Genomic DNA, 23,861 nt, shown 5'->3' with positions numbered 1-23,861 from the left:
TCACCTCATCATTTAGTCTCAATCAATCCACATTATGTCCACTTTTGCATCCTCAAGCACCTGGACAATCTCTCTTTCTTTTACCTCATCATTCGCACCCCTCACAAGGGGTGTCTGGGTTTATTTGTTCACATTGTGCCACCAGGGGTTTAGCGACTAGTCATCCTTGCTTGATTCAGTAGACTAGCCCAAGGATACTATGATCTGGATGGAATCATAAAAGTGTAATGACGTCGAAGGATAATAAATCGCGCAATAGTAACAGTAATACAACTGTACTGATAATACTATCGAAGCATGCAATTATAAGACTAACAAGAATAATAGTGTGAAAAATATACTGGCTTTGTATACAGAGCTTATATTGTTCGTCCATCAGCCTGCCACAGTTTTCAGGCTTCTCAGAAAATGGCTTTATTGATATTAATGTATTGAGAAAGAAAATGAAAAAATAATAAAGATAAATAATAATAACTTTACTACTACTATTACTACCACTACTACTATGTCAAAACAGCGAGCAAAGTAAGTCAACAAATCATGAGTTTGTGAAAGAAAGTGGTCTCCTCAACCCCACTGATAAAATGCGGAACCCGCAATACATGGCTTATAAATGTGTAGAAAAGCTGCCCGACCATGAGAGGCGTGTGCAAGTCGGCAGTGACAACACAGGCAGTCCTTCGGTAGCCTTGTAGCCTAGTTCTTCATTAAGTAATTTATGACTACTGAAAGATAATGAGGGACAGGAAGTACGAAAAAGTGAAGGAAAAGGAAAATTTCTATTCATTTTTACCCAGTCCAGATAGTGAATGTTACTTGTATTACTGTTAAAAAAAAATAATGTAAAAAAAAAATAATAATAGTAATGATAGGTGGTAGGTGGGGGCGCTCACCATCCACTCACTCGATGTAGTGCTGCTATCGGATGTCTGCCCTTTCCTCTCTTCCATCTTTCTTTCCTTCCATCCTCTTCTGTTCTTTCCTTCATTCTTTCCTTGTCCTTCTGCCTACTTGTGACTTTACACTCCCTCTTCTGTCTTTCTTTCCTTCATTCTTTCCTTTTCCTTCTGCCTGTGGGTGACTCTACACTGAGTGACAAGCCAAATGGTTTCCTGTACACCAGGAAACCATTTACTATGCTGGGTGGTAACCATATAGCCAAATTTTGGCACCTGGTGGTTTAGTGGGTAATTATTGCGCTCCAGTCGGATCGAGCCGGTGAAGGTTTATATGCAAGGGATGGTTGGGATTGATTGCTCATGTAATGCCACTCAGGGATGAGTGAGGCTGGTCACTCTCATCTTAAATGTCGAGACCAACTGCCTAGCCCCGGGCTCCCACGCTCCTCATGGGGCAATGTAGGATTGGATGATGGATGGATCGATGGATAGTAATGATGTTGAAGCTACTCGCTACCACCACCACTACTACTACTACTACGCTTATTATTATTATTATTATTATTATTATTATTATTATTATTTTTATTATTATAGTGATGATTACGAAGAAGAAGAAGAAAAAAAAGAAGAAAGAGGTAAGAGGTGGAGCAAAGGCAGTAATGAGAGGAAAATGAAGGACGATGACCAGGAAAATTATCAATATTATTATTATTATTATTATTATTATTAACATTTAATAATAATAATAATAATAATAATAATAATAATAATGATAATAATAATACTATTATTATTATCATTATTGTACCCATTCCTCTGAGTAAACTATCCACAGTTCTTCCGCTTTTGGACTTTCTCATTCCATGTTTTTGTGTATCATTCCTTACCAAATCATTGGGAAAGAGGGAATTAAAAAGGTGCTGCTGCTGCTGTTGTTGTTGCTGCTGCTACTGATGATAATGATGATGATTTATTGTTCATTCCTTACTATATTACCAGCGATGATAAATTAAATACTGAATGCTGATTATAGTGAAGACCATGTTCTCCCTCATTCTGGGGTACACTCTCTCCATTATTTTTTACCCTGTTTACAATACTTATTATTATTATTTTTTTTTTTTACGTGCCGCCCTAAAAATAGCCGCCCGAGAGAGTGGGTGCTCTGAAAGACAAGAAAGAAAGGCTGATGATGAAAGTGCTCGCATAATGTTCAAGAAAAGCAAGCTGAGAGAGAGAGAGAGAGAGAGAGAGAGAGAATGGAGATGAGGGGATGGGAAAGTTAGGGGTATGGAGAGGGATAGAAAGCAGAAGATGGCAAATTCAGAGAGAGAGTGAGATACCGTGAAGGACCCGAAAATAAAAAGAAAAATAAATGAAAATGGAAATAACCCGAATGCACAATCCCAAGACGAAAAATGTAGCAACCATCAAGCTCTTAGTAATGTTGTTTTCCAGTCAGTGTTCACCGCCTGACACAACAGCAGCCAACACCCTTTCATCACAACGCACAAAGTTGATTATTTTTCTTACACTCTTACGGATCAGGTTGTTGTCGAAAATCTTTTTAAAATCGGTGAATGTTTTAGGCTTTCTGAAAGAAGGAAAAAAAAATGAGTAAGGTAAAAGGGAAGCAGCAGGACAGAAAAGGAATATTTGATTAACAGATGAGGAAGTGTCTACAGGAGAGTCCAAGAGCCATAAGGTCTAACAGCCAGTTCCAGGGCGACAGGGTAGGTATTGAACTGAGAGGTAGGTGTGAAAAAAGGGAAGAGGAAGCGTAAAGAGAAAAGAGATACATTAAAAAAAGGTGATTGAAAAAGTGTAGTGTGACGAAGAAGGAGAGGCATGAGAAAAAGATAACAGGTGAGACAAGAACATGAGTAACAAAGTGTGTGTCCGTGAAAAAAAAAAAAAAAGTGCAAAGGTGTGGAAAGAAGAAGACAGCTGTGATGAAGAGAGGACAGGTATTCGAGAGAGAGTACACATATGATATGATAAGGAAGGGATAGGTGTGCTAAACAGAGAATGTGATGAGTAATAAAGGTGTAGTAAAAGTAAGGGTAGGTTTGCTTAATAGTGGATGGGTGTGATGAGGAAAGGATATGTGTGGAAAATAAAGGGCAAGTGTGAAGTAATCGGTTAACGTGAAAAGAGAGTAAAAGAGTGACAAGGAGAATACTGATGTGATAAAGAGAAGGCAGTTACGTTAAAGAGAGCATAGGTGTGATAATGAGATGGAAGGTGTGTTAAAGAGAGAACAGGTGTGATGAACAGAAGACAAATGTGATAAACTGTGGACAGGTGTGAGAAGATAGGGCAGGTTTGAGGAAAAACAGAGGGTAGGGGTGAAAAGAAAGAGGGATGACTTGAAAAAAAGATGGCGATAGTGCAAAAGTGTTCTGCCATAAGAAAGAGAGGGTAGATGCGAAAGGTTGCATTACAAAAAAGGAAGGGCAGGTTTGCAAAATGGTCGGTACGTATGAATTGAAATCATAGGAAAGAATACAGGATTTGGAAAACAAGAAAAAGAAGTGAAAAGAGAGCGAAGATGTACATGAGAGTGCAGTTCGGGAAGAGAGAGGGAACGTGTTATAAACGAAAGCGTATCAGCAGCGGTTAGGTGAAAAAAAAAATACCGTAAATATCTTATCATCCATGTGGTAATAGCATTCTTATAAGTTGACATAATTTACACATGTATGTAGAAAATTATTTAAGCTGTATTTTGCAGACACAGCAAAACAGGAAGAGCCTAAAAAAACCACGATAATACAACTTAAGTGTAAATGTGAATAAGGCTAAGGACCTCATATTCATGGCCTAAGTTGTGCATTAGAACCTCTTCCTTTGTGACATGCCAGACTTTGTAAATATTTAACTTTATATTGACAGATAAACAGATAAATAGATAAATCTATAGACAGATAAATCGATAGGTAGATAGTTAGTTACATGGATACGGTAGATGAACAAATAAACAGATATGTATTTCATAGTAACATAATTTGCACGAATAATACAACACGTGGTATTAGTGTGCTACATGCAGAAATACAGCAATAAGGAAGAGCTGCTACAAAACCATCTCCGCACACTGGTTTACGACCCTGACAAAGCTGCTGAGCTAAAGGTGCATAGGCGGTAATACGACGACATACAGGTGACAGCAGGTGATAATAATAGGAGCAGGGGCTAAAAGGAGAGGGCGGGTAGGGGGAGAAAGAGGAGGTAAAATGAGAAATTATGACACAACGGAGGAAGAGGTTGAAAGTGCCAGGGGCTGAAAAAGACCGGAGGAGAAGAGGCGGAGGTAGAGAGAGGAGGAAGATGTGTAGAGGGGTGCGGGAGAAGATGAGGGAAAGAAGCAAGGGATGTGGGTAAGGATGAAACCGAGAAAAAAAGTAGGAACGAAAACACGAGGAAGATGGACGAGAGGGAAGAGGAAATATAAGTGAAAAGGAGAACGGAGAGAAATTGATGAATGCTGTTAAAAGGAAAACTGGGAGAGAAAGATGAAGCTCTGCCGGGGGAGAGGGTTAGAAAAGATGTGGTAAGAGAGGTATGGACTAACTGGAGTCGGAATTCCATACCTCTTATTTTAATGCATTCAGTAGGATGACGTAAATTATATTATATTTTTACTATCACCAGACGATTTTATTAAGCTGAATAGAAACCTACCGTAATGAAGGGGATGAAACCAGCCTTCAGTAAGTCCTTCACAAAAAGAGGTCCCTCGTCAACTGAATAAGGTCATCCGGCGTTAGTAATTTTTTTATTATTTTTTTTATTCAATTTCCCCGCTTAAATATTCTAAAATCATGTTTGTTTGTTTTTTTATTTAATCACAGTGTTTCTTTGACGTCTGTGTATAAAATTTATTAAGTGCGGTTTGTATTGCTGTCGATGCTTTAATTCTTTTCTGTTATATGTCAGCAATGACCTTTAAAGTTATGCTGCAGGATCAAGCCTTGTAGTCTGTCATTGAATTAATCCATTTAATCACTTTTAGTTGGATATTTCTATTTAATCTAGTTCACCCTTTTACTGCGTCATGTATTCATTTTCACATTCTTTTATTTCCCAGCTTTTATCATTTATAACATCGCTCCTATGCCAAATATAACCGTCTAGTGGCAAGAGAATAAGGGAAATATAATACCGTGTGAGTTGATGGCTTTTCTTAATCCCTTCGTTACTAGAGGTCTCCCATAATCCATTAAGAATCGTCTGATGTTAGCGGTGTTAAAAATATATATCTTTATCTATATCTATGTATCTTCGAGTTTATATATATGAATTTCATCATACTGAAGTAGATAATCGTTCTGAAACCCCAACCGAACCCACAACATCCCAGTAACAGCCCTTGCAGTAGGATGACGTTAAATTTTCTCTTATTTATGCTACCAACAGATCCACGCTGGGCCTATCTCCTTTCCTGTGTTCCCTATTCTCTGCCTTTCAACACACGGTTTTCTCTAACCTCGTCTTTTACCTAACTTCTAGCGCTACATCTCTGTGCATTCCGGATTCGGTTGCTCCAGCTCAACATTATTCAACATTACTTATATATTATTTGCAAACTATACTTTAACGCTGCATGACCCCACTGCACTTCGTTTGACTATATAATGTCATATTAGTCTTGTTTCACTGTGCTGTGAATGGCTTAAATAGAGGATTTCTGTCCACATACTGACATTATATTTTATCACTCGTGAATTTTCAGGTATTCGGTAATGGTGCAGCAGTTTTCTATGTATTCCCATATTTAATATTCAACAAAATGGCGTCCGCTAGTACTAAGCGATATACCACTGTGTTTTCTAGTTTCACATCTATCCTCTTCCCATTTTTCGCAAACTCCCTCCAGACCCAAGCATTTCCCCCATTCCAGCATTCCCCAAGCCTTTCTTGCTCCGGTTTACACCTACAAGCAGGGGGAATATTTGCACGCAACTTGTAAACATGGGGAAGCCTGTAATCTGACCCCATTCACCGCTCCATGGAGAGACTACCACAGCGCCGGAATAGGTGCTGGGGGGAAGGGAATCTGGAAGGGAAGAGGGGGTGAAAATGAGGAAAACCATGAGGAAGTTAAGAAAGTGGGAAGGTGCGGAGGAAAGAGGAGATTAACAAGTAAAAGGAAAATATATATATATATATATATATATATATATATATATATATATATATATATATATATATATATATATATATATATATATAGGGCGGGAAGACAAGAAGGGGAGATGGTGCGAAGTAAGGAGACGAGGTTAACCCGTTCAGTACCACGATGCCTTTTCTATATTCTTAATACTTATTGACGATTTTATTAAGTCTATGAGGCTACCTGAGCTGAATGGGTAAGGTCATCATAACCTTCGTCTGGTGGTGGCAGATTTAAGATTAATAAAATGCATCATCTTAGTAAAACGGCTACGGAGAAATGAGGACGAGGTGGGAAAAAAAGGAAGGAGAAATAGGAGGATGTAAATGAAGACTGGGAAAAGAAGAAAAGGGGAGGAAAGAAGATCAAAAGAGAAATTAGGCAAGAAAACAGGCGGATGAAATAAGAAAGACGGAAGAAAAAGGGGACTATGACAATACAGGGGGGAAAAGGAGAAGAGGAGCAACGTGGGAAGAAAAGAAGACACAAATACAAAGAGAGGAGAGAGAAGCAATAAGGAGAAACAGTTACGAACAGGGGAGAGAGGGCATTAGATAAGAAAAGAATAGAAACAAAGATGAAGGCGAAAAATTTAAAGGAAAAAGAAAAAAGGGGAAGAGGACACAAAAACGAGGTGAAAGAAGAAAATACACTGGACAAAGAGAGGAAAGGATTCAAGAGGACTGTAGAGAATAAGACAGTGGAAAGGAGGAGGACGAATTGATCAGAAGGAAGACAAGCCAAATACAGGATAAATGTTGCCGTTAACTGACACAGCAAAGCAAACCCGTCGACAGCAAATAAACAACTGCAATTGTGGGGTCGTCCTACGTGAATAGTACGTACATGTATGGGTCCGGCACCCGTATGTGGTAGACAGTTCCTTACCGAGGTCGGATGTCTTTCCCGGCAAGGTTGCAGGGAAATGTGAAGAGGATTGGCTCCTGGGAGGACGCCGCAGCTGCTCCACCTATTTTTTTTTTTTTTTTTTTTTTTTTTTTTTTTTTAAATGCAAGGAGGAAGGAACCAAAAGCCAGGAGTCTGCAAATTGCTCCCGCCAAGAAAAAACAAAAACAAGATAACACTGGGCCAAATTAAAGATCTGATCATTTCGAGATGCCTGGACACACTGCGTTTGAAAGACTGGACACAATACGCAGTATGAAATACTGACAGAGAAACAGTTCCAGAGCTGACCAGTTGCACACAGGAAGGACTGGGAGTAATGGTTAACTCTTGCATTAGAGAGATGGACAGAAAAGGGATGAGAGTTTGTTGCTAGACGGGTGCTACGCGTCCGCCGTAGTGATGGAGGGGTGCAATTAGACAGTTCAGAGGAGCAGTGACAATTGGAGTAGCGATAGAAAAGAGATAAAGATGCAACAGTGTGGCGATGAGACAAAGGTTGAAGGGCGCCAGTAAGAGGAGGAGAGTTAATGAGATGAAATGCCTTTAACTCCACCTTGTTTTAGAAGAGCTGTAAGTGAGGAGCCTCCCAACACGAGAGTTGTACTCTACACAGGGGCGAATAAAACCCGTGTATAAAGCCAACGACTGTGCGGGGGTAAAGAAGGCATGGATTCGGCTTAGCACACCTAATCTCTTGGAAGCAGATTTTACGAGAGGTAATATGTTCTTTCCAAGATAAATCCCGATAGAATGAAACCCCAGTTACGTTTAAAGATGAGGTAGGATTGAGCTGGATATTGTTAAATATTAGAGGGTACTCCTGTGGATTTTGTCGGTTGATAGATGTATGAAATGAGTTTTTGATGCATTAAAAACAAGATCATTTTTACCCCAATCACAGATATAAGCCCAGTTAGACATTAGGTGTGCCATAGCCTCGTCCCTTGCTTGTTGAGGTAACTGTTGAGATGGACGCAGCAGGAAGTGAATGGAAAGGTGAAGGATGGAGTCATTAGTACTCGTACATGAGCGGATATGGTTAGATATACAGCGTAGGTCATTGAATAAAAGGAACAGAGTTGGTGATAGGACAAAGCCCTGAGGGACACCTCTACTGATAGCTCTAGGAGAAGAACGATGGCCGTCTATAACTGAAGCTACAGAACGACCAGAAAGGAAGCTAGAGATGAAGACACAGATAGAAGGAGAGAAACCGTAAAACAACACCTCTATTGACAGCTCTAGGAGAAGAACGATGGCCGTCTATAACTGAAGCTACAGAACGACCAGAAAGGAAGCTAGAGGTGGAGGCACAGATAGAAGGAGAGAAACCGTAAAACAGCAGTTTGGAAATTAAAGATATATGCCAGACCCGATCGAAAGCCTTTGAGCTGGTAAATGCAATGGCAATGCTTTCGCTAAAGTTCCGAAAGGAGGATGACCAGGAGTCTGAAAGGAAGGTGAGAAAATCGCCAGTGGAGCGTCCCTGACGGAATCCATACTGATGATCAGAAAGAAGGTTGTGATAGGAAAGATTTTTTTTTTTTTTTTTTTTTTTTAAATAGGAATAGACTCGAGAACTTTTGAAAGACAGGATGCTAAAGCAATTGGGCGATAGTTACAGGGATGGGAATGGTCACTTTTCTCTGGGACAGGCTGAATTAGAGCAAACTTTCGGCAAGACGAAAAGGTGCAAGCTGATATAGGAAGGCGAAAGTGTTTACCTTTGCAGGGTGTATGCACAGAAGCACAGTTCTTGAGGACAACAGAAGGGACCCCATCAGGCCCATATGCCTTATTAGTATTGAGGCCAGTGATGGCAGAAAGTTCATCAGTTAAAGATATTTTAATGTCAGCCAAGAGGCAATCAGAGGGGAGGAAGTGATGGAGGAACACCACCGGAATCGTCTGAGGTGGAATTGGAGGAAAAAATCTGAATGATGAATTCTGCTTTATTCGTAGAAGAAACAGCTACAGAGCCATCGGAGTAGAAAAGAGGAGGGAAGGATGATGAGGTAAAGTTGTTAGAATAGTTTCTTGCAAGGTGCCAGAAGAAGCGGGAAGAATTCGAATTTGAGGGTTCAGAGCATTTAGTACAAATGAAAATATTTTCAGCAGAGCAAAGAACAAACTCACCACGATTCCGGGCAGAAACATGAGAGATGAGATTTAGGAATGGGTTGGCTCCAGTACCTTTTGCAGGTCTTCTCCTTGTTGTGGACATTAGAACAAGAGTGATTAAATCGTTTTTTTTTTCCTTTTTTGCTTTAGTCAAAGGATATAAGAAAGGAAAGTATGCTTTCATGCCCAACAGAATAGCCTCTGTATTGCACAAGGCACACTCAGATGGCTCTCGGCCATGGAAGCAATAATCATTCCAGGGACAATCAAAGAAGTACTGAAGACAGAAATCTGTACTTCACACGGGAAAAATCATCCAAAATATTACCCATATGCCTGGAATCGAACCCGGGACTCTCAGGTGAGAGCCAGGCAGCATACCACTACACCACGACCAAGTAAAAGATACCTCACATTGTCACAATCGTTTAACCAATGTTCCTCCGCCCCCACCGTGGGCCTGAAGAGGCTGAGATAACCCCCTGGCACTCGGGCGGGGATGCTTTTAATCTATCCCAAGCACTTATGGCAAGTCAGAATGAAGAGAGAGACCTGTACTTTACACAGGAAAAATCATCAAATATGTTACTATTATGCCGGAAATCTAATCCGGGACTCTCAGGTGAGAGCCAGGCAGCATACCACTACACCACGTCAATGTGAGATAACTTTTACCGCCCTGCTCGACTGGTGCTACAGTCTACTCCCAGGGTGTTGATTACTACCAGGTGTAAGTCCTCGTCAGCTTTATACACGATTAGTAAAAGTAATCAATAAAAAAGTTCAAAATTTTGATAAAAACAAACAGTATGCTGAGAAAAAGACGCTCGGGGGGAGGGGATTCAATTTTGATAAAACGAGGAGACTGAGAAGAACCAGGGGAAGGATAACGAAGAAAATGGTCGAAGGTGGCAAAATAAAAGCAGTAGACGAAAACAAAAAACACGGTATCAACAAGACGAAAATATACTTTTTTACAATGTGTCTTAGCCTTAATCTTTCCTACCCTATACCCAAAATAAAGATTGCAAAACATAAAAGCTTTTGGTCCTAAAGTTTTAAAGGGTCCGTGATCACCTTCCGGGGCACTCCGGCAGGTTAATGGTGGCTTATTTTGAGACTGTGAGGCGGATAATGGAAGCGTGGATGCGAGAGAGGGAGATAGAGCGGGAGAGTGAGGGTGTGGGAGGAAGAGGGGGACAGGGGAGAGGAGACGGGAGGGGGTGTTGGGTGGAGAGAGGGAGGTGATGAAAGGAGAGGGAGTGGGAGAAAAGAAGGAAAGGGGGAAAGAAAGAGAGTGGAAATGAACGAGGGAAGGAGAAAGAAGGAGTGGGAGACGAAACAGCAGAGGGGGAGAAAAGTGGGAGTGAGAGGAGAGAGGATTGGTAGAGGGTGATAAAAGAGAGGGTTGTGGAAGAGAGAGAAAGGGAAAGGGGGGTGGTGATGAGAAAAAGGAAGGGGAGGGAAGAGAGACAGAAAGAAGAGGGAGTGAAACAAAGGTAGGAGAAGATGAACGGGGTAGAAAGAGTGGAAGAGGAATAAAACGAAAGGAGATAACAGTGAGAGACAATGGTAAGTAACAGCAGAGAAAGATGGAGCCCGAAAGTGAAAGAAGCCAGAGTCAAAAGTAAACAGAAAGCTATAGAAGAGACTGAACAGAAAGTGTATGAGGAGTGGAGTAAAGAAGGGGAAGGTAGGACTAAAAGAATGCAAGAGAGGAAAGAAAGATAACAAGCAAAAAACTGGATGATGCTCAGGTAAAGGAGGAGGAGGAGGAGGAGGAGGAAAAACGAATGTAAAATAAAAAGGACATATAGAGAAGAGGACAGACGGAAAGTGTATACACAAAAGAATAAGGGAAGAAAGGAATGAATCAAAGGTCCAGGATCTAAGAAAGCACTGACAAAAGTAAACAGAGAAAGCCAGAGAAAATACTGACAAACAGTGTATGGAAAGCTGAATAAGGGAATGAAAGAAGGAGTTAGAGAAATTGGACAAAAGTGAACAAAGGAAACCCTAAAGACGAAGACAAAGTGTATGAAGATTGAAAGAAGGGGTTAAACGAAGGGACAGTAAGAGGAGTGAGAAGATAAAACGCGGAGAAGGTGCAAAAAATGAAGTGCTGCTAAGGAGGGGATTGGGGAGGAGGCATCGACAACATACTCTCACGACGGAAGGTAAATATTTGCGAACATCTAGAGAAGGGGAATTTTCTTGCACACGTTCTTACAGCTTACCCGAGAATAAACCATATATCTCCCTCTTCCCCCCCCCCTCCCACCACAAGGGCTTGTGTAAGAGTTTTAACCCCTTCAGTACGATGACGGCTTCCCTAATTTTTTTTTTTTTTTAGGATATTTACGTCAGATTATTTCAATTTTAGTCACAACTTCTCACAATCTAGAGATTGAATATTATTTCCCTTGTCCTTTTCGCTTGTTTACATAAATTTATGTATTTCATTCAGAGTAACACCACACGAACATAATCAGCTGAGGAAAATCCATATACAGGTAGTCAATGGGTGAAAAATTAGTCACATTAACATTTTTGCCGTGTCTGATGCATTTAGGTGTAGCTTTTGCTCTAACAGCAGACGGTTTTGCTCACTTCAGAAAAATCATACCGAGGGAAAGAAAACCCCTTCGGCGTGTAAAGCTGATCTATTTTTATACTGCCTGCATACAGACGATTCAGCTCTTGAAATGAAATGGCTGACTCGCTAAGTAAGGTAAGTTTCAGTAAGCTGAATAAAATCATCTGGAATTTTCCTGGGACAGAATACAAGATTCTTAATTCTAGGTTAAAACGTGCAGTGTGATAGCTTTAACATTTTTGTATGCCTTTTCTCTTGACTATAATAAACCTGTCTGTAGTTAGCCAAAAAATTAAAACAGAAAAAAAGTACGCGATTCGCAGCCAAAGGTAAGAATAGTACAGGTGAGGGCAGAAGAGTAAGAGAGTAAAAAAAAAACAAGTTACTCTCGTCGACCTTGAGGAGCTTCGTCCGTGAGTGCACACAAATAAACTGGGCTGCTGGGAAAACACTCCACATGTTTGCTCTAAAGACGCGTTTACGTTGCTAATGAATATGGAGTTTCGTGTAGTGTGGCAGTGGGTTACGTTGCTTAGTCTGGCTTTGTGTTTATGTGATAATGAATGAAGTGACCGGTGCTTCTGAAGGTGCTGGAATTCAGTCCGTCCGTATTTCATGTTCTTAACTGTGTCAGATAGGGAAGCAAGTTTAAGGTTCCTCAGACTGCCAAAAAAAGCACACACACACACACACACACACACACACACACACACACACACACACACACACTATATCATAGAATTCATAAACATCAGGTTTTGTGGGGCATAATACATGATGCGAAATATGGGTAGCAAGTTACACCCACCCGGCCCACCATGCTATGTGTGGTTTCATTAGGTATATGCTGCGCCACGGTCTTTTTCATTCACTCACGCATCACTCATCCAACATTCTTTAAACTTATGGTGACTGCTACTAGCCCCTCCAGTTATTCTTGCTACTACCAGACAGTTGTATTCAGCTTAGGGGTGACTTTTCCAACTAGAGGGTTAGACGTAGAAATTGTTAACACCCTTTGTTACTAAGCATCATTACGAAGTCAAATAAAATAATCTAGGCAATAGCAGGAATAAACTAAAATAAGGATCATCGTAGTCAATGGGTGACTTCTACCACTGATTATGATAGTACTGTATATATTCATTCTTCTTCTTTTTTTTTTTTTCACTATTCTTCAAAGATCTGCCGTTACAGTACATGCTACTGAAAAGGGGCAAACTTCTGGAATGTCATAACTATTGGTGGATTTTCAAGATACACAAGTAGCATTCTAATCATACCAAGCTGATACTTGGCACAGATTCTGCAAAATTATGACACTTTTTCGAGCTCTGCGCCTAAAAGAATTTTTCACGAATGTTTAATCAGGTATAGAAATAAACACTGAAAAGATGGCCCTGAAGGAAGTTAGGATTGAAAACAGAAATCTAACAGAAAACTGAAAAAAAAAAAAGAATCATTATCTTAAGCCTAACACTATTACTCACACTGTAAAAAAATGTGTATTGGATTCAGAAACAAATATAACAACAGAGAAGTAACATAATTATCAACAAAATGCCAAGATGAAAAATAAAGATAACACCTGGAAGAAATGGCCTGCCACAGAATAATTATATAGAATCATATGGCAGGACATAAAACACAAAACGTATACCCACTTGAAGAAGCAGAAGATGAAGAGGGAGATGCAGAGTGCGACGAGGGAGAGGGAGTATCCGGCCATGTAGAGGGTGTTGACGCCTTGGTGCAGCTGCGGGGGAAGAAGGTGGTTGTGGTGATGGTGGTTGTGGTGATGGTGGTTGGGGTGATGGTGGCGGTGATGGTGGTAGGTGGTGATAGAGGGTGATTATGATGATGGTGGTGATGGTGGTAGGTGGTGACAGAGGGTGATTATGATGATGGTGGTGATGGTATTGGTGGTAATGTGAATGTTGATGGATGCGGTAAACAAAGAAAATAGATGAAGACAAATTGTTTCTGAAGGTTCGCGTTGATGGTGGTAGTGCTGACGATGATGGATAATGATGACGATGATAATGGAAGTACTACTACTGATGATGATGATTGATGACGTTGGGGTACAACTGCTGGTGACGATAGCATTGACGTTGACTGGAACCACTGATAAATGATGATGATGAAAGTATTAATGTTAACGATCATAAAGATGATGAATGGTGATATTGAGGATTACTCATAAAACCACTGGAAGTACTAAAAATAATAATAATGATTTTGCAGATAATGTGGATACCAGTAATGACGATGGTAATGATGCGGTACTTCTATTAACAAAGATGGCAAGGAGGAGGATAAAGGCACTAACAATGATGAAGAGGGAGACGACGGTGCTGATTAGGTGAATATTAATGATCTTGATGATGATGATGATGATGATGATGATGGAGTATTACAGTTGGCAATGGTGATGTCGATAATGATAAAAAATGGCAATTAAGATGATAATGACGACGGTGCTTGCAACAGAGTACTGATGGTGATGATAGATGAACAGATAACGATGATAAAACACCACTGCTGGCAAATATATCACTGATTATAAAGATCATGGAGATAATAACAATAAGATAAAGAGTGTGATGATAATGTTACTAATGTGAGCACCAATTATGATAAGGATGAGAATGACGCATAATTTGGCGAAAAAGGCTTTGGCAACGATGGCGAAGAGAGTTGTAATGATGATGATGATGATGATGATGATGATGATGATGACTGTAGATGGGTTGTGGATGTAATGCTGATGATGAACAGGCGGTATTGCTCTTGACTTAGCTGACGTTGATGATAATGGAGGTATTGATGGTGGCAGAGACAAAGGTAGTGCGATGATGATGATAAGTGAGTTGTGGATGATGATAAAGCTAATGAAGTACAGATGTTGACTAAAATGGAGTTGATGATGATGGAGTTATTAATGAAAGTGGGAGGGGATAGTGATGTTGATGATGGCGTTGATGATGATGTAGTTGGTAATGAAGGGAGAAAGTGGTAGTGCTGTTGATGACATGATTATAGGAAGTGAGTTGTGGCTGGCTGAGGCAATGGATAATCAATAACAATTATCTGCCAAGCATTGTTGTTCATTCCATTATCTCTCTCTCTCTCTCTCTCTCTCTCTCTCTCTCTCTCTCTCTCTCTCTCTCTCTCTCTCTCTCTCTCTCTCTCTCAACACAGTATATCTATTGTTCGCCTACTCTTTTCTTAAGCACCCCTTTCCTCTCCTACACCTGTTGCTCTCTCTCTCTCTCTCTCTCTCTCTCTCTCTCTCTCTCTCTCTCTCTCAACACAGTACACCTATTGTTCTCGCCTTGTGCTCTCAGGTGGTGGAGAGGGAGTGCTTTATGCCGTGACACAAGTATAACCGGGCTTCTATACTGCCAGGTTATGCACACGTCTCTCCCTTATTCCCCAGTGACAGGGTGGTGGACTGCAGGAAAACGGGCTTTTTAGCATGCGGTCCACCGAGTTCGCTTTCAGATGAGCCTGGGGTTGCAAATGCTACTACTGCTACTACTACCACTACTACTACTGCTGCTACTACCACCACCTCCCTTCTCTAAGCACTCCCTTCATATAGTGCTCTCTCTCTCTCTCTCTCTCTCTCTCTCTCTCTCTCTCTCTCTCTCTCTCTCTCTCTCTCTCTCTATATATATATATATATATATATATATATATATATATATATATATATATATATATATATATCTGCCTCTGTCTGTCTGTTTGTCGGTCTGCCTGCCTGCCTGCCTGCCTGTCTGTCTGTCTGTCTGTCTGTCTCTCTCTCTCTCTCTCTCTCTCTCTCTCTCTTTACCTCTAGAACGTTGAGGTCGACGCAGGTGGTGTAGTTGGACCAGGTTTGATTGCTGACGGGGTGTGTAAACCAGTTACCACTCAGATCGCAGTCCTTGTGGGCAAACCCTGCGGAGGAGGAGAGAGAGAACGTCAGGATACTGGAGAGATGGAGGAAGAGAAATCGTAAGCTGCTGGAGGGATGGAGGGAGAGGAAAGTGCTTGAAAGATCAGGGTAGAGAAAAGAGCTTGAAAGATGAGAAATAGATGGTGGATCGAATGGAAGTTTGAAAGAGTAGAAAACATGATATGGGATGGGCTGTTGCTGCTAATGTTCTACTCCAGTCTGTCTGATCGAGCAGACCCATCAACCGCAGACAAGCAACCTCCTCTGCAATGCCGTTCAGTGCAGTGAACCCACGGTCACATGGAATGGGTACTTGGAAGGAACGAGAGAACTATGATAAGAAGAAACAACTGAGGTAATAGGAGACAGAAAGAGGAGGGAAAACGTGGGTTGAAGAAACAAGGAAGGAAAACTTGGATGGCAAAAAGAAGAAGGAAAACTTGGATGGCAAAAAGAAGAAGGAAAACTTGGGTGGAAGAATGAGGGAGGGACACATTTGGGTTGAAGAAAATGGGAGGAAAACTTGGGTGGATGAAAGAAGGAGGGAAAACAGAAAATGGAAGAACGAAGGAGGAAGGAATGGTATCGCTCAGTGAACCGGGGAAGGATAAAAGTGAATGGGATACACAAGAAGGGAGGGAAGTCTGAATGGAATATACAGACAAAGAATGGCAAAAATATGGTAGGACAGAAACCCAGAGAAAGAGAGAGAGTTGGGGATGAGGGTAAGACGGGAAGATAAGGAGTTACTGGGGAATTGATGGGAAAGATTTCGTAAGTGACCTAAACTTTGCCCTGATACGAGGAGTTCAAGAGGAGTTCGAAAGATTTAGGACTGAACTAGGGAAAGTTTTAGTGTGTGTGTGTGTGTGTGTGTGTGTGTGTGTGTGTGTGTGTGTGTGTGTGTGTGTGTGTGTGTGTGTGTGTGTGTGTGTGTGTGTGTGTGTGTGTGTGTGTGTGTGTGTGTGTGTGTGTGAGAGAGAGAGAGAGAGAGAGAGAGAGAGAGAGAGAGAGAGAGAGAGAGATTGATTCAAGCAATCAATAACCGGTACGTTTTATTGGCTGCTTCACTGCACCATTTTGAAAAATTTTATTATGTGAAATTGCCACCTTCAGATCTGTGATGCATGAAGAGTCTTTGATCTGTTGCCTTTTCGTTTCATACTGATATCTTACAAATCTTCCTGAGCCACTCAACTTAGAGAAACTGACAATTTTTCACGTAAAATGCATATGCACTGTTGACAACTCAGCAACTGTTTTGGCGCTGTGTTGTAGACTTATCTGTCCCTCTCTGTTATGACTGCATTGCATTTACTTGAATCATCCTTCAGCACGATGTGGAATGATTAAGCATATCTACATTAATGTATGATAAATAATGTAAAGATCATTGGTCATACTGCAGATCCTCGTGGCGTCCCACTGCTAACTCGTATCCGTAGTGATATCGTTCGATTTACAGAACTAGTGTTTGTTATTAGCTGCACAGCCAGTTCTATTACCATTTGTCTATGCTTCTTAAAATTACCCTGACCTATAATTTCATCATGATTAAATGTGGAGGTTCATCAGGTTCCTTCTGAACTCATCAAATACAGTACATTGACTTGCCGCTGTCAGGCTTTTATGTTTGTATTCAATGTTTTCTTCTCAATATACCCCACGAATTTATCGAACGAATTTTAATAATTATTTCCTTGCAGCTTTGAAAAAATTCATATGCTACTGACTCTATCAGTTTTTCAGATTCACACACAGAAAAAGATATTATGTTAAATAAATGTTTCCCTTCATCACTGGCTCTGATTTTCTTTTCTGAATATTCGTGAGCCGTTTAACCTCCATATACTATATGAAGGAAATCAACACACAATATTTAGATAAAAGCACAAGAGAGTTACCTATACATGTGGGGAAATCTGTATTGAGAGAGAGAGAGAGAGAGAGAGAGAGACTTCGTTTCACTGAATAAAGGGGTTCTACAAACAACTGCCCTGCGTCATGAATAAGTGCAAATACATGGCTATCAACAATAACTGGGCCGATGCTAAATGTAATCACTCTATATTTTCCTCTTTAACCTTTACACTGCGGCGCCTGTTGGGGAAAAAAAAAAAAAAAAGACCATCCAAAGTTGCAATGAAATACTACTCTAAGTTCTAAATTTCCGGTCAAAACTTTACCTCCTTCACTCCAATGATGCATTTCTTATTTTTCTACCATGAGACGATTTCATTCGAATCAGGAGAGAATTATCGGACTGGAGGGGTTAGATATTGCCTTCATGAACCCCTTCGCTGCCGCAGGTCTATCTTAAGTCGTGTAAAATCGTGTGGTGGTAATAAGAATAAGGTAAGAAAGTATGTAATCGGACTGAACCGTTTACTGGTGATAAATTTTAACGTTCTCGGTGCTCTGGCTTTCTCTTCATACATAAACTTGTCTGACACTGGCCGAAATATAAAAGAAATGTTTGTATGGGAAGCGAATGGGTAATTTGCCGCTTACAGAGAGAGAGAGAGAGAGAGAGAGAGAGATAGGATCAAAGTGTTAAGGGCATAACGAAAGAAACTCGAATAATTTAGAACGGAGCAGTCTACATAATTTGCTGGTTATTTCCTAAGCAGAATATCTGGAAATAAAATACAAGAGAGGAATAAATTACATGAATATAATGACACGAATAATAAACAACGGAGTAAATTATAAGACAAACTTGTATGACAGAGGATGAAATGGTGTACAAATTATTTTCTCTCAGACAACTCTTTTACAAAATAGCCTATATACTTCCCTCCTCCTAAATAAGAGATTTTTCCATTCTTCCCTTCAGTATTACATTTTCGCATACAGTATTTCCCGGCAACTTTTCCTTACGGTTATGAATGAATAGTGATAAAAACTAGCACCAGGTCTGGAGAGGCTACGTGGCACTAAGGCAGCAAAGAAGGAAGGAAAATTAAATTAGATGCAAAACACGTAGAACAGAAAGAAAAGCAATAATATTAGAAACAGAAAAAGAAAAGAACCACCACGGAAATCAATATGCAAAGAGGGGAGGGGTAATAAAGAGAGGTAAGGAAAAGCTGAACGACAATAGCGAAGCATGAACGGGCAGTCGAGAAAAAGGTGTCAGTCAAGGGACACTTACAGCGTTAACAAAGTGGTGGTGGGCCACAGCTCATTAACTGACCGAGAGTGAGGCGGGTGTGGCCCAAGCGAGGACAAACAAGGACAGTCTCCCATCGACGACTGAGGTGTGTGGAAATAGACCAAGGAAGAACAGAAGGTTTAACGAGATGAAGCTTGTTGGTGACCTTGGAGTCCCAGTAAGTTTGCCAGAGGTCACGGAAGAGGAGAGTAAGAAGAGGAAAACAATCAAGAGCAGGAACTGGTCGAAGAGAAGACGTGAGAGACAGAGCAGCAGAACGAGCCAGCGAGTCTGCACAGTCATTACCGGCAATTCCAACATGACCAGGGACCCAGCAAAAATTGAATCGACTTCTTAGGCACAGAAAAAGTGAAGAGCCACTCTTGAATCTGGGTGACAAGGGGATGAGAAGAAGAGGCCCGTAGAGAAGAAAGCACACAGTGGGAATTGGAGAAGACAAACAAAAGCGGAGGAAGAAGAACGAAACAGAGACATCAGAGCGAAAAGAATAGCATAAAATTCCACTGTAAGGTCGCCCACAAAACGAGGATGGGAACTGGGAAATGAAGACTTAGAGGAGACAACAGCAAAACAAACACGGCGAAGAGATTTGGAACCATCGGTAAAGACAGGAGTAGCAGAAGAATGAGAAGACGTGTGTTCAAGAAAAAAGGAGCGGAGAGCGACAGGAGAATGAAGAGAGCGAGAGCAAGGGAGAAAAAGAAGAGGAGGAGGTAGAAATTAAGGGGAGAGAGAAACAGGACGAAGGTGAAGAATGGGTGAAAAGGTGAAACCAATAGATTGAAGAAGAGTAGAGACACGAAGGGAGAAAGGAAGGAGGGAGAAAGAACGGTGGAGAGAGGGGAGAGGGCGGAGCAATTTGTTAGAAGGAAATTGGGGCAGGTGTGCGTAGGACTTAACTGTAAGGAGGGAACGACGAGAGTAGAGGGGGGGGGGGGTACGCACAATTTGACTCAAAGGTTTGTGACAGGAGTTGACCGAAAGGCACCTATGGCTAAACGAAGAGCAGTATGATGAAGGAAATCAAGTTTCGAATGAGTACGGGCAGAGGCGGAAGAATAGATGACACCCACAATCGAGTTTAGAAAGAATAAGAACAGAGTGGAGATGAAGTGTGGTGCGATCAGCGCCCCACGAAAGATGAGACAGAGTTTGTAGTAGGAGAAGACGAGGAAGAGTGGAAAAACGAAGGAAAGAAACATGCGCTTTCCAGTTTAACCGAGAGTCAAAGACAAGTCCAAGAAAGGTTGCAGAAGATCGATAAGGAAGAGGGTGTCATACGGGTAAAGAGGTGGTTGAGGTATAGTACGGGAACGGATAAACGACATTGCATAAGACTTGGAGGGAGAGAAACGAGAACCATGAGTGGTGACCCAAATGGAGGCAGCTGTAATGACAAACTGAATAGGAGATTGGAGATTACGGAGATCCGAATCAGTTGCGTAAATAGCAAAATCACTGACATATAGGGAGGCGGAAGCAGCGGGAGGTAGGGATGAGACAATACCGCTGATGGCGATGAGAAAAAGGGATAGTACTCCCTTGCTGTTATGCAATTTATCATGCAAGTGTTTTATATTTCTATCAATATCTTTTTTTCAGTTTTTCCTGCCAATTATTCTTTCATACGTTTGCTACGATTTCTGTTACGCTTATGCAGTAATTCCCCCATATATTTTGTTAATGAAATAATACAATGAAAAAATGTAGGCCTCTGAGTCCTGTATATCACGAGTCTGTCCCACATTTTCCTCCCATTTTTTATATTTTATTTTTTCTAGTATATTTTCTGCTTCCGTAACAGCCAACAAAAGATGTGTACACCCTTACGCCTCGTATTTTATGAGCTGCCATTCTTTCATCCAATCCTTAATTCTTTTTCTTGGTTTTTCCTCTACGTCTTGCCTTCGCAGGGACACATTTTATTTCTGGCTTTATCATATTCATTAAGAAAAGAATCCACAAAACATTCATAGCCTTGCATCCTCCCTTTGATTCTTTTCCCTACTGTTCTCCTTCCTTATACTTATTCCGTATTTTCCTTCTATTTTCTGCTGTCGAAATGACCCACAAAAGATGTACATCCTTTCATCTTCTATCGTTCGAGTTAATTCCAATCTCTCCTACCTTTATTGTCTTTACATTTAAGTATTATTCTTTTCTCATTTTCCCCCTTATGCTATAGCACGTCTCTCTACACACACGCCTTTTTCTTTTTCTGCATGTTGCCTAAACCTTTACAATTTTTATACCTCCATATGTTCTGCTTGCGAAATAACCCAAAAGATGTACACCCTCACGTCCTCTATTTCTCGAGAGTGTTCCATTTTCCGGGCGTCCCCTTGACTGGTGAGGCTCGTCAGGTGGGCAGAAAGGTCTCCAGGTTGGTTATTTCCGGGAGGCTTGGGTCAGGTACGGTCCTTTTCCTGCTTCCTTATTTTGCTTCCTTTCTTTGCACATTTCCTTATTTTTATTATATTTTTCTTACTATTTCGTTCCTTTATCATTAACTGATAATTATTTTGGTTTTATATTTTGCTCTGTTTTCTTGATGACTCTTCTCAGTTTATGTATTTGTTCCTTTTCTTGACCCCTTATATGACTTCCTCTTTCCCTTTGTTTAGAAGTTCACGAATATTTTCACTAAATATACTGTCCAGTTTTCTAGGTTTCCCTTACAGTTTCCTTATTGTTCCCCATTGTTTTGCCCTCATAGAGAATTTAGTCTCTTAATGATGGCCCTTTTAAATTGGTCCATTTCTTTGGTCTTTTATTTGGTTCTTCCGAATTGATAACAAATTTGTAACTGTTTTTTCTGTATAACAGTTTTCCCCTGAGATTAATTATTCTTTTTTTTTAATATAGTTTTGTATCTTATTTTTTTGTTTGTTTAAGTTTGGTTTCTTATTTTCATCCTTTTTCCCTTTTTTTTTTTTGTGTGTGTGTGTAACATTTTCGACTCTGAACTATTCATTTGTCTATGTGTCTTTCTCTGGGTTATTATCTTTTCTCCTCAACAGATGTTTCTTGAATGTTTTGATCTTATTACTTCTCTGGTAATCTCATCACATATTGGATCATTAATTTTTTGTCTATGCATGTTCGTAACATAAACTTGGTTCCATAAAAACATGTTTTTATGCGCCATTCTTCGGCCTACTTTGTCTTTTATCTTGTTTTTTTTATTATTATTTCTCTATTGTTTTTTCCTTATAAATCTCTCTTATATTTATTTTAAAACTTAAAACTGTGGTGTTCTCGTTCGTATTTTAGTTTTAGTTTTTATTTCCTTCCCCTTTTTGCCAACCTTCCTCCCCTATTTCTTTCTTCTCTTCTCCCATCTTGTCTCATTATGTTCTTTTTCCTCCATATTTTTATTACCGGTATGTTATTTTCCAACATTGTATATTTCGTTACATATATCCAATACCTTATTTGTTTTCACCTTTTTTGTTCTAAAGTTTTTATCTCGTTTTGTTCATTATTTTCCTCCTCTTCCTTTTGTCCCTTGTTGCCCTTTCTTTCTCCACTTATTTCCCCGTATGACTGACTCAACCCCTTCACAACTATGACTAACTTTTCATTGTACTCAAGTTGCAGGAGATAGTTATATTCAGGAAAAGCACCTGGTTGCAAAAGGTCAGTGAAGGTCAAATCTAACCCCACCAGTATGAAGCGCTTTCCTTAAGATGAATAACATCTTAGGCAGAGAGGAAGAGTAAAATGCAAATACGTCATCCTACTGAAGCGGTTAAGGATATCTTGTGTAGTCACTCTCTGTTCATCTAATTTCTCGTTAATTCAAAGCTCTTCTGGTTTTTTGATAATTTTTGCAAAACAGTTATTATTTTAGATGATTTTTCCTAGTTTATTTTTCCTTTAATTGACACTTTATTCTTTGTGCTAAGATTTCCTCGTATTTTTTATGTCATAGTTTCTTTCCCTTTCCTTTCTGGCCCATTCTGCCCGTTTTTGCTGTAATGTATGTTAGCCCCTTCCTTATAGTTCGTTACTGTTCACTTTTAGCCCTTTTCTTCCCAATGTGCTGTGGCTAATTTTTTATCATTTTCCTGCGGCTGCTTTCTGTCTCCTCTGTTTATATGTATCTCTTATTGTTGTTCCTTTTATATCTTACGGTCTCTCGCTTCTTGGTCATTCTCTGCCTCATGAGTTGTGGTCTCTCCACAACTTGCTTTCCTTCATTTTCATCTTAAAGTGGCTTCTCCCCCTCCCCCCCGCTCTCTATATATGTCTATCTGACTGTCTACCTGTCCATCTATCTATCTTGACTTCTTGCAGTTTTTCCTTGTTCTTTCATGTTCCAATATCTTGTTTCCTTCTCCTCTTTTCATTATTCCCTGCTTTCTTGTTAAGTAACCCTCGATGATCATTTTTCTTTTTCATTTATGTTTCTGCTTGTGTTTTGCTCGTCTCACTTTTTCAGAAGTGTTTATTCTTGTTTTCATTTTTTCTATGCCTTTTAATGTTCTCTTCAGTCCAGTCTCCTTTTCAGCTATACTGGTATCATATTCTCACCTTCATATAATTTCCTTACCCTCTGATTTCAGCTACATTTAATAAAAGGTCTCATTTACATTTTATTCCATACGTCTCTTCCTCGTTCCATTCTTGTATTTCATTTTCTGTAGTGTATTAAAATAACTATATCGCTTTTTCACATTCTTCTCTTTAATCTGCTTCACTTATTTTCCATCCCATAATCAGATTACTTCGTTTTCGCAATTACTTTCCATTATCTACCTCTAACCTAATAAGCTTCTTTCATTTCGTACACTGCTAATGCCCTCACCTTCTTAGTTTACACCTTCCCCATCGTCTTTGATTATTCTACTTCATCCACTTCTGATGCCTTATGTCTTCTCTCTTCATATCTGTCATACACCTCATGCCTTTCAGTTTTTCTTTCTCTTCTCACCCTGATTCTGAGTATTTTAAAAATTTTGCTTACAGTTTTCTGACCTCTCCTAAATAGTTCTTAATATTCCCTCTCCTTTACAACTCCTACCAACCCTTTC

The 23,861-nt window shown here is 40.1% G+C and overlaps 1 protein-coding gene across 5 annotated transcripts in view; it reads right to left on the bottom strand.

Moving 5' to 3' along the window:
- Window positions 1-23,861, bottom strand: part of LOC145389558 (calcitonin gene-related peptide type 1 receptor-like) — a 1,052,335-nt gene that overhangs the window by 91,902 nt on the left and 936,572 nt on the right. For all 5 annotated transcript variants that reach the window (XM_080264831.1, XM_080264825.1, XM_080264822.1 and 2 more), the window contains 2 exons: window positions 15,546-15,652; window positions 13,369-13,460 (listed from right to left, as the gene is read on the bottom strand). In XM_080264831.1, coding sequence (XP_080120957.1) covers window positions 13,369-13,460; window positions 15,546-15,652 — 199 coding nt within the window. The remainder of the gene's footprint in view (window positions 1-13,368; window positions 13,461-15,545; window positions 15,653-23,861) is intronic.

Source organism: Coenobita brevimanus, chromosome 14 (genome assembly GCF_032717465.1).
Source record: "Coenobita brevimanus isolate Jiangsu-jjx chromosome 14, ASM3271746v2, whole genome shotgun sequence".
Classification (NCBI taxonomy): domain Eukaryota; kingdom Metazoa; phylum Arthropoda; class Malacostraca; order Decapoda; family Coenobitidae; genus Coenobita; species Coenobita brevimanus.
The sequence above is the reverse complement of the archived record's forward strand: the minus strand, read 5'-3'. Positions and strand labels throughout refer to the sequence as shown.